At 49.7% G+C, this 16104-nt stretch overlaps 3 protein-coding genes across 5 annotated transcripts in view; 1 reads left to right on the top strand and 2 right to left on the bottom strand.

The window, feature by feature from the left end:
- TSPEAR (thrombospondin type laminin G domain and EAR repeats) overlaps nt 1–16104 on the bottom strand; it is a 184915-nt gene that overhangs the window by 71541 nt on the left and 97270 nt on the right. The gene's annotated exons all lie outside the window — the stretch shown is intronic.
- Nucleotides 2858–3736, top strand: LOC116481876 (keratin-associated protein 10-12-like). Of its 2 annotated transcripts, XM_032174867.2 has the most exons (2): nt 2858–3178; nt 3305–3736. In XM_032174867.2, the coding sequence occupies exons 1-2, from the start codon at nt 2858–2860 to the stop codon at nt 3734–3736; spliced, it is 753 nt and encodes a 250-aa protein (XP_032030758.1). The 2 variants fall into 2 exon arrangements, with proteins under 2 accessions (XP_032030758.1, XP_032030757.1); XM_032174866.2 differs by having other exon boundaries at nt 2858–3736.
- LOC116481877 (keratin-associated protein 10-3-like) lies at nt 8555–9418 on the bottom strand. Of its 2 annotated transcripts, none has more exons than XM_032174870.1 (2): nt 9098–9418; nt 8555–8986 (listed from the first exon to the last, which is right to left on the bottom strand). In XM_032174870.1, the coding sequence occupies exons 1-2, from the start codon at nt 9416–9418 to the stop codon at nt 8555–8557; spliced, it is 753 nt and encodes a 250-aa protein (XP_032030761.1). The 2 variants fall into 2 exon arrangements, with proteins under 2 accessions (XP_032030761.1, XP_032030762.1); XM_032174871.2 differs by having other exon boundaries at nt 8555–8860.

Raw genomic sequence — 16104 nt, 5'->3', positions numbered from 1 at the left:
GCTGATAAGGGAACGCCATAAACAACACCACGTGTTGTTTATCAAAACCTCAGATAATGTGGACCAATTCCTTGATAGGCACAAATACCAGAACTCATTAAAGAAGAAAAGATAACTGGGAGGTCCAATATCTAATAAAGGACACCTTCCAACACAGAAAAACTACAGTTTCCTGGAAAATACTACCAATCCTTTAAAGAAGAAAAAATGTCAATTCTACATCATCTCGTTCAGAAGACAGAATAGGAGAAAACACTCACCAACTCTTTTCATGAAGGCAGTGTTACCAAACCAGGCAAAGGCATTGCAATAAGAGAAAACTACAGACCAACCAAAATCCTCAATAAAATATTAGCAAATACAATCCGGCAACATGTAAAAAGGACAATACGTTGTAGACATGGGGTCTGGCTATGTTGCCCAGGCTGATCTCAAACTCCTGGCCTTAAAGAATCCTTCCGCCTTGGCCTCCCAAAGTGCTGGAATTACAGGCATGAGCCACCACATCCAGCCTAGAAGGGAACATTTCAGACCAGATAACACTAGTCTGGAAAAACCAGCGCCAACACGATTCTTAGTGGGGAAACCCTTCCCTCTAAGATCAGGTGGGTGTTCATGCACATGCCGGCCTCCTTGCTCTGTCTCCTGGGAGGGCTGGGAAAGCAACACCCCAGTGGTGTGAGCACACCTTGCTCCAGATTTTGGTTTCTAAATGCCTTCGTCCACCAAGAGGGAGCAGGGCTTCCTAGAGAAGCGTCTGATTCCAGGGATGAAGCAGGGCAAATCTGAGATGAACTTGGACCCAAAAGTAAGAAAGGTCAGGGAGGGACAGTGTGTTGACAGGGCACCAGGGCCAAAACGAAAGAACTTGAGTGCAGAGGTTGGAACCACTGCAACCACAAAATACATAGTGATCGTATTGGATTATAGCTCAAGTACTAGATAAACATTCTTTAGTTCACACCTAGTTAAATAAATAAGGAAGCAAATAGACACACAGAAGAGCAGGACAGCTCCTCCTCCCAGGAGAGTTTCAATTAGTAAGTGTGGAAGGAACAAGGCAGGGAGGAGAATCCTCAACAGAGCCCCACAGGGACTGCGCGGGCCAGGCCCCCAGAGGGGCACCAACACTACCGGGCAGACGCCTGGGCAGACGCAGGACAGCTGCCAAGTCTCAGACGTGACCAATTACAGAGGGAAACGGTGGCACCGCGAGGGATGGGATGCGGCCATGTCACCTCCGTACCCCACATGCGCTGCTCCTGTGGGATTCCTCCCCCAACACGATGCCTACCCTGACCCCAAGGAAACCTCAAGCGAGTCTACATGGAGGGGCGTTCTACAAAACACCCAACCAGTCAAGGTCGCTGAAGCCAAGGAAAGACTGGGCAACCATCACAAACCAGAGAAGCTGAGGAGACCTTTCAGCTAACGCCATGTGGGGTCCTGAGCAGGACCCACGGGAAGCTGGTGCACCTGCTTAAAGCCCGTCCTGGGTGAGAAGAAACAGACCAGCGCTGCTTTCTCAGAGCTGGGAACCGACTTGTGGTGGCGTCGGGAAGCTGGTGAAGGGCGATGTGAACTCTGCTTTTCAGCCACTATTCCCTAAAACCATTCCACGAGGTCAAGCCACACCTCACAAGCAAAGGCTGCTGAGTGCCCAGTGCTGGGCACCTGCTGTCCTGTGCTACCCTCACCACCCCCCATGCTCCACCTGCCCCATGCCCAAGTCCATGAGAAACGCTTCTGCTATGCCTGCCTTCCAATCCCGGGTTCTGCTCCCGTGCCCACCTCCTCATCCCAGGTTCTGCCATTGTGTCTGCTTGCTGTGGATTGAATTGTGTCCCTCAAAAGGTGCCGAACTCCTGACCCCTGGTACATGTGAATGTGACCCTATATGGAAATAGGGTCTTTGTAGGTGATCAAGTTAAGAGGAGGCTGTTAGGATGGGCCCTACTGCAATATGCTTTGTGTCCTTATAAAAAGGGGAGATTTAGACACACACACACACAAACACACACACACACACACACATGGAGAAGCTGTGTGAAGATAAAGGCAGAGCTCAGGTGAGGCCACTGTAAGCCAAGGACCCCAAAGATAGCAGCAGCCCACAGGGGTGAGGGGAGCGAGGTGAGACAGTGCCCCTCGCAGCCTCGGAAGGAACCCACGCTGTCCACTGCCCACACCTCGATCTCAGACTTCTGGCTTCCAAAACCATGAGACACGGAATTTCTGTTGTGTGACCAGCCAGTTTGTGGTACTGTTTGTCATGGCAGCCCAAGGAAAGGAATACATTACAGCATGCAAATCATGACTCACATTATCTTTATTTAGAACCGAAACGAACCTCTCTCCCTAAGCTTTGAATCACAGAGGCACATGATCTTGTTCAGCAGCCTAGAAAACCAAGGCCCAGCAGATCCACCCTCAGGCACCCATTCCCCGTAGCCCGGCACACACACGGCAGAGCCACCCGCAGGCACCCACTCCCCATAGCCCAGCACACACACGGACCACGCCACCCTCCACGTGAGCCTGGGGAGCAAAGCAGCACAGCCTGAACTGCACCTCAGCTCTTCCTCCTGAGTCTAAAACACGCACAAGCGCCCCAGGTCAATTCCAAGTTTTGTAAACTGAGCAACAGCTCTTGGAAAACAAAAACACAGCTACTGTTTATTCTCCTGGAGCTGGCTGTACACCCCGACAAGGAAGGGAGGGCTTGCTGAGCCTCTTGTCTGGACAACACGCGCCAGGGAGGAGTATAAAAGCCCCACAAACCCGAGCACCTCACTCACTCCCTCACCCACTCCCTCCCATCTCCCCCAGCTCAACCCCCAGCACAGCGGCATCCACCATGTCCGTGGGCTCCAGCGACCTGAGCTACAGCAGCCGCGTCTGCCTTCCTGGTTCCTGTGACTCCTGCTCCGACTCCTGGCAGCTGGACGACTGCCCAGAGAGCTGCTGCGAGCCCCCCTGCTGCGCCCCCAGCTGCTGCACCCCGGCCCCCTGCCTGACCCTGGTCTGCACCCCAGTGAGCTGTGTGTCCAGCCCCTGCTGCCAGGCAGCCTGTGAGCCCAGCCCCTGCCAATCAGGCTGCACCAGCTCCTGCACGCCCTCATGCTGCCAGCAGTCTAGCTGCCAGCCGGCTTGCTGCACCTCCTCCCCCTGCCAGCAGGCCTGCTGCGTGCCCATTTGCTGCAAGCCTTTGTGCTGCGGGCCCACCTGCTCTGAGGATTCCTCTTCATGCTGCCAGCAGTCTAGCTGCCAGCCAGCTTGCTGCACCTCCTCCTCCTGCCAGCAGGTTTGCTGTGTGCCCATCTGCTGCAAGCCTGTGTGCCGCAAGCCTGTCTGCTCTGCGCCCATCTGCTCTGGGGCTTCCTCTCTGTGCTGCCAGCAGTCTAGCTGCCAGCCAGCTTGCTGCACCTCCTCCCAAAGCCAGCAGGGCTGCTGCGTGCCCGTCTGCTGCAAGCCTGTGAGCTGTGTGCCCGTCTGCTCTGGGGCTTCGTCTTCATGCTGCCAGCAGTCTAGGTGCCAGCCAGCTTGCTGCACCACCTCCTGCTGCAGACCCTCCTCCTCCGTGTCCCTCCTCTGCCGCCCCGTGTGCAGGCCCGCCTGCCGCGTGCCCGTCCCTTCCTGCTGTGCCCCCACCTCCTCCTGCCAACCCAGCTGCTGCCGCCCTGACTCCTGTGTGTCCCTCCTCTGCCGCCCCGTGTGCTCCCGCCCGGCCTGCTGAGGCCTCCGCTCAGGTCAGAAGCCCAGCTGCTGATGGACACGCCCCCCAGGGCCAGCCAGGCTCAGGTCCCACCTGAAAGCTGATAGTCACATCCTGAATTGTTCCTGCACTTTGACCGTTTCCTAGTGTCTGCTATTGAGCTGGACAGTGGAAGAACTGAACGTCTATACTCAATGCTGCAGCCCTCTTGCGGGGGGGAGGGGGTGGGGGGGGAGGAGGCGCTTCTAGAAAGTTCCCATGGCAGTGGCCTCCCCTCCATATCTCCCACCTCTCATGAGGGTCAGCTCAGCCTTGATCCGTGAGGTCTCTGTCCTCCTGGCTCAGAGCCCCAGAGCCTTCTTTGGATGCCCTCAAACTGACCAATACAGGCCCTGAGACTGCAATGGCGCTGGCATCCGGGTGTGTTGATTAAGGCCTTGGCTGGAGTCACGGCCATGGTTTTCTCCTTTGTGCACAACCCTCTGCTGCCCTTCAGGCCCCTGAGTGTTTTCCTGAGCCCACGGGTGTGTGGTTCCCAGGGGTCCAGGCTAGACGTACATGGGCAGGGGGGAGTCTTGCAGCCCTTTGGCCATTTCAGGCCCTTGGGTTTGTCCCTAACCCTCCTGTGTTTTTAGTCACGTCATAGTTCTTTTTGCTGATTTGCTTTTCAAATTATCCTTCTTCTGCACAATAGTTGTCAAATAAGAATGGTGTCTTCTAGCGCCATGATGCCCAGAGCATGTCCAAATGCCTCCCTAGCTTCAAAATCAGTAGTCTTCATCGACATTGCCTAAAATCTCTTGTGCCCTGTGCAGACATTACTGGCGTGGTGGGAGGAACACAGGCAGGCGATTGGAATCGGGTCTGTGTCGCTTCCACCCTGTGTGAGCAGAATCATCTCCTCGACCCTCCGGCCTCTCTAAGGTCAGGGAAGTAGGACTCCCTCTTTCAGGTTTCCAAATGGAGCGGCAAGAATGACAGACAGAGCACGTGTGACCACAGTGAGCCCAGGGCCAGCAGACTGGCCAGAGCAGGATGGTCTGAGGAGTTTTGGGTATTTTAAGAAGTCTTTAAAAATTATATGTGGAATAATGATGTGTTGTAACCACTGGAAGAAGTGCCAACTATTCCAATGATTATAAAACATACTCATAAAGCAATGATGATAAGATCAGAAAGAATTTCCATGCACAGGTGTCAGAGAGTGGCCCGGGAACTCAGCTGCAGTGGAGGTGGAGTTGTGAGGACAGACTCAGAGCACTGGCCACATGGAGTCACAGTCCCGGAGTGGAAGGGAGTGCATAACTCACGGGTGAACAGACACACGGACGTCCCAGGGTAGGTGAGAGCATGAACCTTATGGGCGAACAGACACACGGATGTGCCAGGGTGGGTGAGAGTGGGCACCTCACAGGTGAACAGATGCACAGATGTGCCAGGGTGGGTGAGGGTGGTCACCTCACGGGTGAACAGACACATGGATATCCCAGGGCAGGTGAGAGTGGGCACCTCACAGGTGAACAGACACACGGATGTGCCAGAGTGGGTGAGAGTGGGCACCTCATGGGTGAACAGACACACGGATGTCCCAGGGTGGGTAAGGGGCACCTCATGGGTGAATATGCCCATGGTTTTCAGCAACACAACTCAATGTGTTGATTGCAACCCGTGGAACCAGAGAGTTAAAAATAACTCCAGAGAAGGGGGACTCTGTGGAAGAGTCTTCATTAAACTACAGTGCTGTTTCCCTTCACATGAGCTGAGAACACTGCTGGTTGAGGTCCTTTGTGTCTTTACCAAACCTCACTCTGTCTTCAGAAAGTCATTTTCTAGGAGGTGTATAGAAAAGCTGAGAAACCACCATAAACCAAGATGACTTAAGGGATATTTATATAATATCCTATCCAACAACAACGGGCTGCATGTTGTTTAAAGTGCACATGGAACATCCACCAACATAAACCACCGGAGAGGCCTGAGAGCAAGTCTCAGTGTCCTCAGGAGGGATGAAATGACAGGAGGGCTGAGTGTGCTGCTTGACCACACAGAATTGGAAATCATTAACAGAAAGACATTTAGAAAACTGCCACATACTTGGAAATTAAATAACACACTTTAAGATCTATGAGTAAAAATATAAATCACAATGGAAATTATGAAATATCTGGAATAAAATGAAAATGAAATCACCACATATCAATACTTGTGGGATGCAGCTAACAAAGCACGTAGAGGAAAATGCATAGTAATTTGCGTTATTAGAGAAGAAGGCCTAAAATCAATTATCTGAGCTTCCAGCTTAAGAAGCTAAAGCAGCATATGTTGAACCCAAAAATAACTAGAAATAATAAAATAATCGAGAATTTAAAAACTCCACTGTGTTTGTCCATTTTGCACTGCTGTAAAGGAATACCCGAGACTGGGCACTTTATAAGGAAAGACCCATGGTTATCTGGCTCCTGGTTCTACAGGCTGTACAAGCATGGCACCTGCTTAGCTTCTGCTGAGGTCTCAGGAAGCTTTACTCATGGTGGAAAGTGGACAGGGAGCAGGCATCACATGGTGTGAGGGGAGCAAGAGAGACAGAGAGGAGGGAGTGCCAGGCTCTTGTAAACAACCAGCCCTCCATGAAGTAACAGAGCAAGACTTCAGTCATTATTGTGGGGGTGGCACCAAGCCACTCATGAGGGAGCCGTCCCCATGACCCAATCACCTCCCACCAGGCGCTGCCTCCAACACGGGATCATGGTTCACCATGAGATTGGGAGGGGACACGTATCAACCATATCACCTACCAAATAGAAAGTGGACAAACAGGGAAATAAATAAAACCAAACCTAGTTTTTTTAATAGACCAATGAAATTGGCAAATTTCTAACTTTACTGGTCATTATAAAACAAGAGAACAAATAAATTACCAATATCAGGTGTTATGGTTTGGCTGTGTCCCCACCCAGATCTCATCTTGAATTCTCACATGTTGTGGGAGGGACCTGGTGGGAGGTAATTGAATCATGGGGGTGGGTCTTTCCTGTGCTGTTCTCATGATAGTAAGTCTCACAAGATCTGATGGTTTTATATGGGGGAGTTTCCCTGCACAAGCTCTCTTCTCTTGTCTGCCACCATGTGAATTGTGCCTTTCACCTTCCACCATGATTGTGAGCTCTCCCCAGCCATGTGGAACTGTGAGTCCATTAAACCTCTTTCTTTTGTAAATTGCCCAGTCTTGGGTAGGTCTTTATTAGCACCGTGAAAATGAACTAATACACCAGGAATGAATAAAGGTTGCCACTACAGAATCTGTAGATATTTAAAGGAAACCAAAGAAATAATGCAAACAACTCTATGTCAATACATTCAACAGCTTAGATGAAATAGGCAAATGACTGGAAATATATCATTTGTGAAAAGGGATACAAGAAGAAATAGAAAATCTGAATAGTCCTCTATCAATTGAAGAGATTGGATTCATAATTAAAACCCTTCCCACAAAGACAATGCCAATCCCGAATGGCTTTGCTATTGAATTCTACCAAGCATTTAGGGGAGAAATAATACCAATCTAACCCAAACTTTTCCAGAAAACCGTGGGGGTAGACACAGCATCAGCAAGGCTGCTAGGGATTAGGGGACGGAGGCTGAGGCCTCACGGGTGGCAGGGACTCCCCTTGTGGGCTCTGGCCATGGACACAGTCTCCGGGGATGAGAGGGGGACTCATGGAGGAACAGCCATGCCTTGGCCCTGAGATGGCTTTGCAGGGAGGGTAACTGAAAATTTACCCATTGGGGACAGTTGCCTACTTACTAAAACAGTTCCAGCCACCATTGCAGCTCCTGGAAGGCCATCCCCCTAGAAAATCCCCCAGGTCTCAGCTGGGCCTTGTCCACCTGTGCCCTCCAGTGTCGCCCATGTCAACCTCACCTAAGAGGGGCCTGACGCATGGCCCTGCAGGTGCGGACTCTGGGTCCTGAAAGCCCATGTGGAATCTGGTGCCCCCAGAGGAGGATGTGGGGCAGCGCCCGGGTTTTGGGGAATCCTGTGCATCCATCCGCCCACTCCCTGATGCTTTTGTTCTGATCGAGTCCCTTGTCTCCTGTGCAGGTGCAGCAGCCCTTCACTCTCCCCTCGCACTGCTGCTAAACGGGCAGAACCCTCGGGCGGGTGGCACACAGGGAGGGTGACCAGGCCTGGAGGCTGTGGTGCCGGGACTCCAGGCCAGCTTCCTGGAAGGTGACCCTGCAGGGCGGGCTCTCCCAGGTGGGACAGTGGGTGGGACGGTCCTGGAGAGCCCCACAGCCCAGGGCATGGCAGCCAATGACCAGGCTCAGGAGGACCCGGGCATGGAGGCTGCGCCGGGACTGAGCCTTCCTGGGGGGGCCGTGAGTTCCGCCTGGTGACCTCCCTGGAGGAATTAGGACACTGTCCCCTGTGACTTCTAGGTTAAGTCACTCATTCATAGAAACAGTCATGGCTAGAGACCAATGTGAGCTCAAAACCATGTGTCCCCAGGAGCACAACAGGAAAAGAGAATCAGGTGACCAAGGAGAGTTTATTGGGGAGCAGGAGGAGGTGCTGACAGGTTCAAGTCGAGGCCAAGTGACCTGGGGCAGAGAAGCTGGGAGGGAGGACAGGGGACCCAGCAGGCAGGTGGGCACCTGCTGGGAGGCAGGAGCTGGGGAGCAGCGAGGATGCAGGCTCCTGGGAGCAAAGAAGGGGAGGTCACCTCAGCACATGGCGGCCCCGTCCCAGGTGGGGGCAACCTCCTAACCCGAGTCAGGACCAGTTGGTCCTGGGGGACGTGCTGGTCAGCAGCTGGACTCCTGGCCTGAGCCGAGGCCTCAGCAGGCCTGGCGGGAGCACGCGGGGCGGCAGAGGAGGGACACGCAGGAGGCCGGGCGGCAGCAGCTGACCTGGCAGGAGGAGGCAGGGGCACAGCAGGAGGAGATGGGCACGCAGCATGTAGGCCTGCACACGGGGCGGCAGAGGAGGGACACGGAGGAGAAGGGTCTGCAGCAGGAGGTGGTGCGGCAAGCCGGCTGGCAGCTAGACTGCTGGCAGCATGAAGTGGAATCCCCAGAGCAGACAGGCACACAGCAGACGGGTTTGCAGCAGACAGGCTTGCAACAGACAGGCACACAGCAGGCCTGCTGGCTTTGGGAGGAGGTGCAGCAAGCCGGCTGGCAGCTAGACTGCTGGCAGGATAAAGAGGAATCCTCAGAGCAGGTGGGCACACAGCACACAGGCTTGCAGCAGATGGGCACACAGCAGGCCTGCTGGCAGGGGGAGGAGGTGCAGCAAGCTGGCTGGCAGCTAGACTGCTGGCAGCATGAAGAGGAATCCTCAGAGCAGGTGGACACACAACACACAGGCTTGCAGCAGACGGGCTTGCAGCAGACAGGCACGCAGCAGGCCTGCTGGCAGGGGGAGGAGGTGCAGCAAGCTGGCTGGCAGCTAGACTGCTGGCAGCATGAGGGCGTGCAGGAGCTGGTGCAGCCTGATTGGCAGGGGCTGGGCTCACAGGCCGCCTGGCAGCAGGGGCTGGACACACAGCTCACTGGGGTGCAGACCAGGGTCAGGCAGGGGGCCGGGGCGCAGCAGCTGGGGGTGCAGCAGGGGGGCTCACAGCAGCTCTCTGGGCAGTCGTCCACTCGCCAGGAGTCGGAGCAAGTGCTGGAGCAGACGGACATGGTGGACGCAGCCATGCTGGGGTGGGGAGGAGGTGAGCTGGGAGCTGGGGGAGGTGTGAGTGAGTGTGTGAGTGAGTGAGGTGCTCAGGGCTGTGGGGCTTTTAAATCCCTCCCTGGCGTGTGTTGTCCTGACAGGAGGCTCCACAAGCTTCTCTTCCTTGTTGGTGTTTACAGCTGGTGGCTGGAGATGCGTCATTCGTGCTGGTTTATCTCTGTTTGTTTTTCCCTCATTAAACTGGTGTGTATGTCGCAGGGCTCTGCTTCTTCATCGGTTCTTATTTTAGCCCCAGAAATGTGGTGGAAAATATTTCAAGCAAACTTTTGTTGAGTTGAGGTTTTAGAGATGAAGACTTCTCTAACGGGAGGAATTCTGGTTTCACCAATCCTGTGTTTGGACTGATTGGATATATTTTATTACTTTTAGCATATTAAAATATAAATAGGTAGAAAAATATGCATTTCTTATAAAATGCAACTGGCACAGAGGGTAAGACGAAGCTAAGTGGCCCTCCCTTCAACCCCTCGTGCCTCGTAAGGGGAATGCTCAGAGATTCGGTATCCGGTGGATCTGTGCTTTATCCTTGTCTCTTCAGCTCTTCCATGCCACCCTCAGAGGCCTCTCTCTGTTTTATCTGAAGCTGCGCTCTGGGTTTTCTCCATTTTTATTTCCTCTTGGTGACAGATCAAGTACTTTTCCACATATGGTGATTTTAGGACATACATTTTAAGATTTCTTTCTTGCCTAAAAATGTACTCAACTTTACCCTCACACTTATATGATAGTTTAGCTGGGTATATAATTCTAGTTTTAAATCAGAATTACTATTATAAATAATAATAAAAAATCTGCTTTCTCAAAATGATGAACCCGTTAAAAAATGTTTTTTCTCAAAATGATGAACCCGTTAAAAAATCTGTTTTCTCAAAATGATGAACCTGTGTCACCATTTTTCTGTAGTGTCCAGCGTTGCTGATGAGAGACTGAGGTTGGTCATTTGTCATTTTTTATAGTTTGTCTCTCTCTCTCTGTTTTTTACCTCTCTGGGAACATTTGGTTTTCTTTTTATTCTTGTTTTGTTTCTATGTGTATGCATTATTTTACTTTCTGTGGTTAGAATTCATTAAGCCTTTCAATGTGGAGGCTCAGGAAGTGTTTTCCGCTCTTAAAAATAACTCTTATCTCTTGAGGTGTTTCCTTTTGTGACTCTGATTTTTGTCTCACGATGAATGAAATACATTTTTGGCTCACTGTAATGATGTTATGTTGAGCATTTAAACGTTTTCCCCTCGTTTCACTGGACACCAGTTAAGCTCTGCTCATTGGTGGTGGGTCATTTGATTTTCTGAGTAAAAGACTATTTTATTCTAGGGCATTGGGGTCCTGATCCAGTTTACATTGTAATTTGTTTCCATCTGTTTTTCTTTTCTACAAATATATAAAGGATTTTAAAGAGCCTCCCTTTTTGTTAGACAATTTTGATTTTATTTTTTATAACTCTTTGAATATCCTTTCAGTGATTATTAGTAGAGGTTGTGCAGGAACTGTATGCTTAACCCACTTTCTGGGACTGAAGGACTCAATGCTCCTTTCAGGAAATGACAGGAAAGCCAGGAAGGCTAGGATGACATCATATTAGAGGGTGTGCTACAGACATGCACGGTGCAGGTGCGGTCTCCACATCAGCCACCGTGTGAGGGGTGACTCTGCAGCCCATTTTGACAGTTGCAGAAATGCTGAGAGAAGATAAGTAACCTTGAAAGAGGACAGCTGGCCGGCAGTGAACCCTACAACCGCGAGCTCTCACTCCTTTCCCTCACGGCCATAAATGGCTCGGTTCCGTCAAACAGCTCCCAGAAAAATGCGTGCTTCCCGAGTGGCAGGCAGGCAGGGAGGGAGGTGGTCCTGAGCCAGCGGGCTGTGGTAAGGCTGACATGGCTTCTGGGACAAGCCCTGGGGCCTGTATGATAATTTGCTTTAGTTTTCCCACTGCGGTCTCTGGCAGCCTCCTTAACTGAATGAGTGTGGTGATTCCTCGTCTCTTTATTCCTATTTGTGATCCATGCCCTCTGTTGCTCCCTTCTGCTGGTGTCTGGACCACCCGTCACTGTCCAAAGTGTCTTTCCACAATCATTGCTGTGCCCGCAACACCTCCAGGGTCTCAGTGTGCCTGATCTAAGTCCACGCCCTGCACTCAGTGGAGACGTGTCTTTTTGGATCATGGAACTTTTCATTGTGGGCCACCATGGCAGTTTCCACGGACAATCGAATGATCACACCAATTTCTTTCTTTCTTTTTTTTTTTTTTTTTTTTGATACGTAGTCTCACTCTATCACCCAGGCTGGAGTGCAGTGGTGCTGCAGCCCCCACCTCCTGGGTTCAAGTGATTCTCCTCCCTCAGCCTCCCAAGTAGCTGGGATTACAGGTGTGGGCCACCATATCCAGCTATTTTTCTTTCTTTTTTTTTTTTTTTTTGTATTTTTAGTAGAGATGGGTTTGGCCATGTTGGCCAGGCTGGTCTCGGACTTGTGGCCTGAAGTGATCCATCCGTTTCGGTCTCCCAAAGTGCCGGGATTACAGGTGTGAGCCACTGCACCCGGCCAGATCACATCATTTCTTAAATCAAGCAGACACTCTGGGGATCTGAGTGAGCTGAGCTGCAGGGATTAAATGGCCCTGGCCGGGGGAGGGAGGTGCTGGGAGGGGATGTGAGTCTGGAGGGCAGGGTGGCCCATGGCCGTGTCTTCTGCAGGTGACACACATTTGGATTCTTCTTTTCCAGAACGTAGTCTTTTGTTTCATTTGACTCCCTTTCATCGTGGCTGGCTGCCCGGCACAATGCTGGAGACGTGATGACAGCAGCCCTCGGGTCTTGTTTCCAAAGTTAACAGAAGCGCCTCCCGCAGCTCCGCACTAAGCCGGTGTTTGCTGGTTTGTAGCACAGCCTTGGTCTCGTGCATGCAGTGTTTTCCACTCTAGTTTACCAAGAATTTTGCCTCAGCCTTTTAAAGAAGGAGTGAGTTTGTTCATATATGTGTGTGTGTGTGAATGTGTGTGTATTAATCTACTGAGAGTTCCAGTGGCTTTTCTGCTTCTATTTTATGAGTATAATGATACCCTTTGTAACTTGCGATCTAAGATATACATTACTTGATAATGGCTCATTATCCCTTTTTCCCCAGCTTTATTGAGATATCATTGACAAACAAGAATTATATAAATTCAGGATGTACAACATGACGTCTTGATACATGTACACATTGTGTGATGATTACCACAGTCAAGCTAATTAATATGTCCATCACCCACGCAGTTACCTTTATTTTGTGATGAGACATTTAAGATGGACTGTCTTAGCAGATTTCAGTGTTACTGAGTCACATTCTGTGTTAGTCAACTGTCCCCGTGCTGCACATGAGGTTTCCAGATCTGACTCATCCTGCACAGCTGAAGCTGTATCCTGTCATCAGCATCAAAGTGGATTAAGCACACAGTTCTTGCGCACCTGTATTAATAATCGCTGAAAGGATATTTAAAGAGTTATAAAAAATGAAAACTCCCTGCACCCTCCGCCCCTGTGAACCCCTACTCTACTCTCTGCTTTGCCGAGCTTGGCTTTTTTAGATTCCACATATAAGCAAGGTCTGCAGTATTTGTCTTTCTGTGCCTGGGTCACTTCACCTAGCATAGTGTCTGCAGGTTCATCCATGTTGCCGCAAACAGCAGGATCTCCCTCCTTTCTATGGCTGAATCGTATTCTATCGTGCATATACACCGCATTTTCTTTATTCACTCATCTGCTGATGGGCACTTATGTTGCTTCCATATCTTGGCTGTTGTGAATAGTGCTGCAGTTAACCTGGGAGTGCAGGTCTCTCTTTGAGATCTGGCTTTAATTTGTCTTGTATATACAAGATTGCTCATCACACGGTAGTTCTATTTTTAATTTGCTGAGGAGCTTTGATACTGTCTTCCATAATGGCTGTAACAGCTTAGGTTTTCTTTAACGTAGGCACATAGAATCTCTTACTTTATCTTTTTAAATGGGATCGATTTACAGTCCTCTCTCCCTCTCTCTCTCTCACACACACAATTGTTCCTGGTTTTGGCAGCAGGGTCTCACCAGTCTTACTAGAGGAATCCAGAAGATCTCTGGCTTCTTCTGAGCTCTAGAATATTTCAAGTATCACAGGAAGGTCTTATATTGAAGGCTGACGATATAAACCTTTAAAACATCTGAGTCTGCCTTCTGAAGAATATCTTTCAATACCATTTCCATATTTTCCTGGACACCACTGTATTAAAATTTTCATTTTGTCATTCAGTGTTGGTAATTTATATTTTTTAGAACACAGTACATTTCATTTATATTTTCGAATTTTAGGATAAACATACCCATGCTACTTTCTTTTACATAAAAACAAAAATCTCTGAATCTGTGGGCATGTTTCTTTTTCGATCTTTCATGTCTGCTTATTTTTATTAGACTGTATTTTTATTTTCTTTAGATTTTCCTTGATGAGCATCTGCGGATTTTTGTGGACATTTGAAAAGAGGGGGTCGTGTTCCTTCTTGTTGGAGATTGTTGAGTAAAAGTTTCAGAAAGCGTCGTGGGTGGTAAACTTTCCGGATCCCTGTTGTTTAAGAGCAGCCCTCCCGCTGAGGCCTGTCACAGCAGAGTTTAGGTGCGGAATTTCTTCCCTCCACCTTGGTAGAGGCTGGGCCACCAATGTCTCTCAGATTTGCATAACTTTAATCTTCTTGTGAAGTCTTTCCTCTGTCTAGAACCTGGCACTATTCTCTCCTTCCTGTACTTCAGTCATTTCACCAGACCCCTCCCTAGTCACTGTCATCGGCTGTGTTCATGCCCTCGGTCCCATCTTCTTTTGGTTCAAGGAACTTTTATTCCCATATGGGTTTGATGATTTTCTTCCATTCTTGGCTTCTTTCCCCACTGTGATCCTGGTTAGGATCACAGACCCTGAGTCTCCTGGGTTCATCTCCCTTAGACCTCAGGCTTTTCTTGGCTTCATTTCTTTGTCCTTCTGCATTGGGTTTCGGTCATTTTCTGAACTGGGGGTCATGGTGTCAGCTCTTCTGCCTTCAGGGTCTGTTATGAGGTCACTGAATTCCATATGTTTGGCGTGTCACGATTTCCGTCTCCAGGAACCCAAGGTGTTTTCCTTTCTTCTCCCTCTCCTTTTTGGTAGCACTCTCTTCTTGTTTCATGGAGTAATGGCCTCTTTGTTTCATGCATTATTGTTTGTTTAGATTTTGCTTCTCTGTCGTGCTGTGATTTCCTCATGCGTCTGAGGACCCTTAGTTGTTGTTCACATTTTTAAGTGGGGGTCTAAACTGGCTTTCATTGCTGAAAGGTTCTCTGCACGTAGACACATGTGTTCTTCTCACAGAGCTGACACTGGGGATCTCAGGATGGGGCCTTGTCTGCCACTGGCTGAGTACAGCGGCTTTGGTTCATTTGGGCATCCAGAACTTCCTGGGGTATGGTCTCTTCCTCTCCATCCTAGGACCCAGGCTGGGAGCCTCCTGGGCCACCCCTGCCCTGCCTGGCTCTCCTGCTGGACTCAGGGCACCAGGCGGTTCTTCTTTAGAACTCAACCCTCAGTTAAAGATGCCTGAGTGCCCATGGCTGTCCTCATGTGCTGTCCCTGTGTCAGGGTCTCTGGGAAAAGCCATTTGTCTTCAGTCCTGCTTCTGCCTTTCTTTCTGTTGAATTTTACAGTCAAGAAAACCTGATCTTTTTGTCTTGTCTGTCCCAGAAAATCCTTACTGACCTGGTCTGCGGATGGTATGCCTGTTTTCTATCACTGTTCTGGCACCATTCATTTTTATTTGGATGAAGGGGAGGTGGAGGCATTGGCGAGTAGCCAGCCCAAACAGAGGGCTTAGGCTTTTAAAAAAATTTACCAAGAGAAAATTCACAAGCCATGAAGCTCACCTGCTGCAAGGACATAATCCATTTGTTTTTAGCATATTCCCAGTGTTTCTCAGCCATCACCAATATATAATTTTAAAACATTCCCCCCTCCAAAAAGTCACACCAATCAGCATCACTCCCCATGTGCCCCTCCACCAGCCTCAGGCACCTCCTCATCTACTTTCTTTCTCTGTAGATTTGCCCATTCTGAGCCTTTCACACAAATAGAATCCCACCAGGTTTCATACCAGGGATGCAGGGATGGTTTAACATTCACAATTCAACACCACATAAACAGAATTAAAAACAAAAATCACATGAGCAATAGATGAAGAAAAAGCTTTCGACAAAATCCAGCGTCTCTATGATTAAAACTCTCAGCAAAATCAACATACAAGGGACATACCTCAATGTAATAAAAGCCATCTATGACAAACCCACAGCCAACATAACACTGAATGGGGAGAAGCTGAAAGCACTCCCTCTGAGAACTGGAAAAAGATAGGGATGCCCACTCTCACCACTTCTCTTCAACATAGTACTGGAAGTCCTAGCCAGAGCAATCAGACAAGAGAAAGAAATAAAAGGCATCCAAATCGGTACAGAGGAAGTCAAACTGTCGCTGTTTGCTGATGATATGATCGTACACCTAGAAAACCCCAAAGACTCCTGCAAAAAGCTCCTAGAACTGATAAAAGAATTCAGCAAAGTTTCCAAATACAAAATTAATGTACACAAATCAGTAGCTCTCCTATACACGAACA

The sequence above is a fragment of the Hylobates moloch genome, unplaced genomic scaffold (assembly GCF_009828535.3).
Source record: "Hylobates moloch isolate HMO894 unplaced genomic scaffold, HMol_V3 SCAFFOLD_14, whole genome shotgun sequence".
Classification (NCBI taxonomy): Eukaryota; Metazoa; Chordata; class Mammalia; order Primates; family Hylobatidae; genus Hylobates; species Hylobates moloch.
This window is presented reverse-complemented; position numbering and strand designations above follow the sequence as displayed.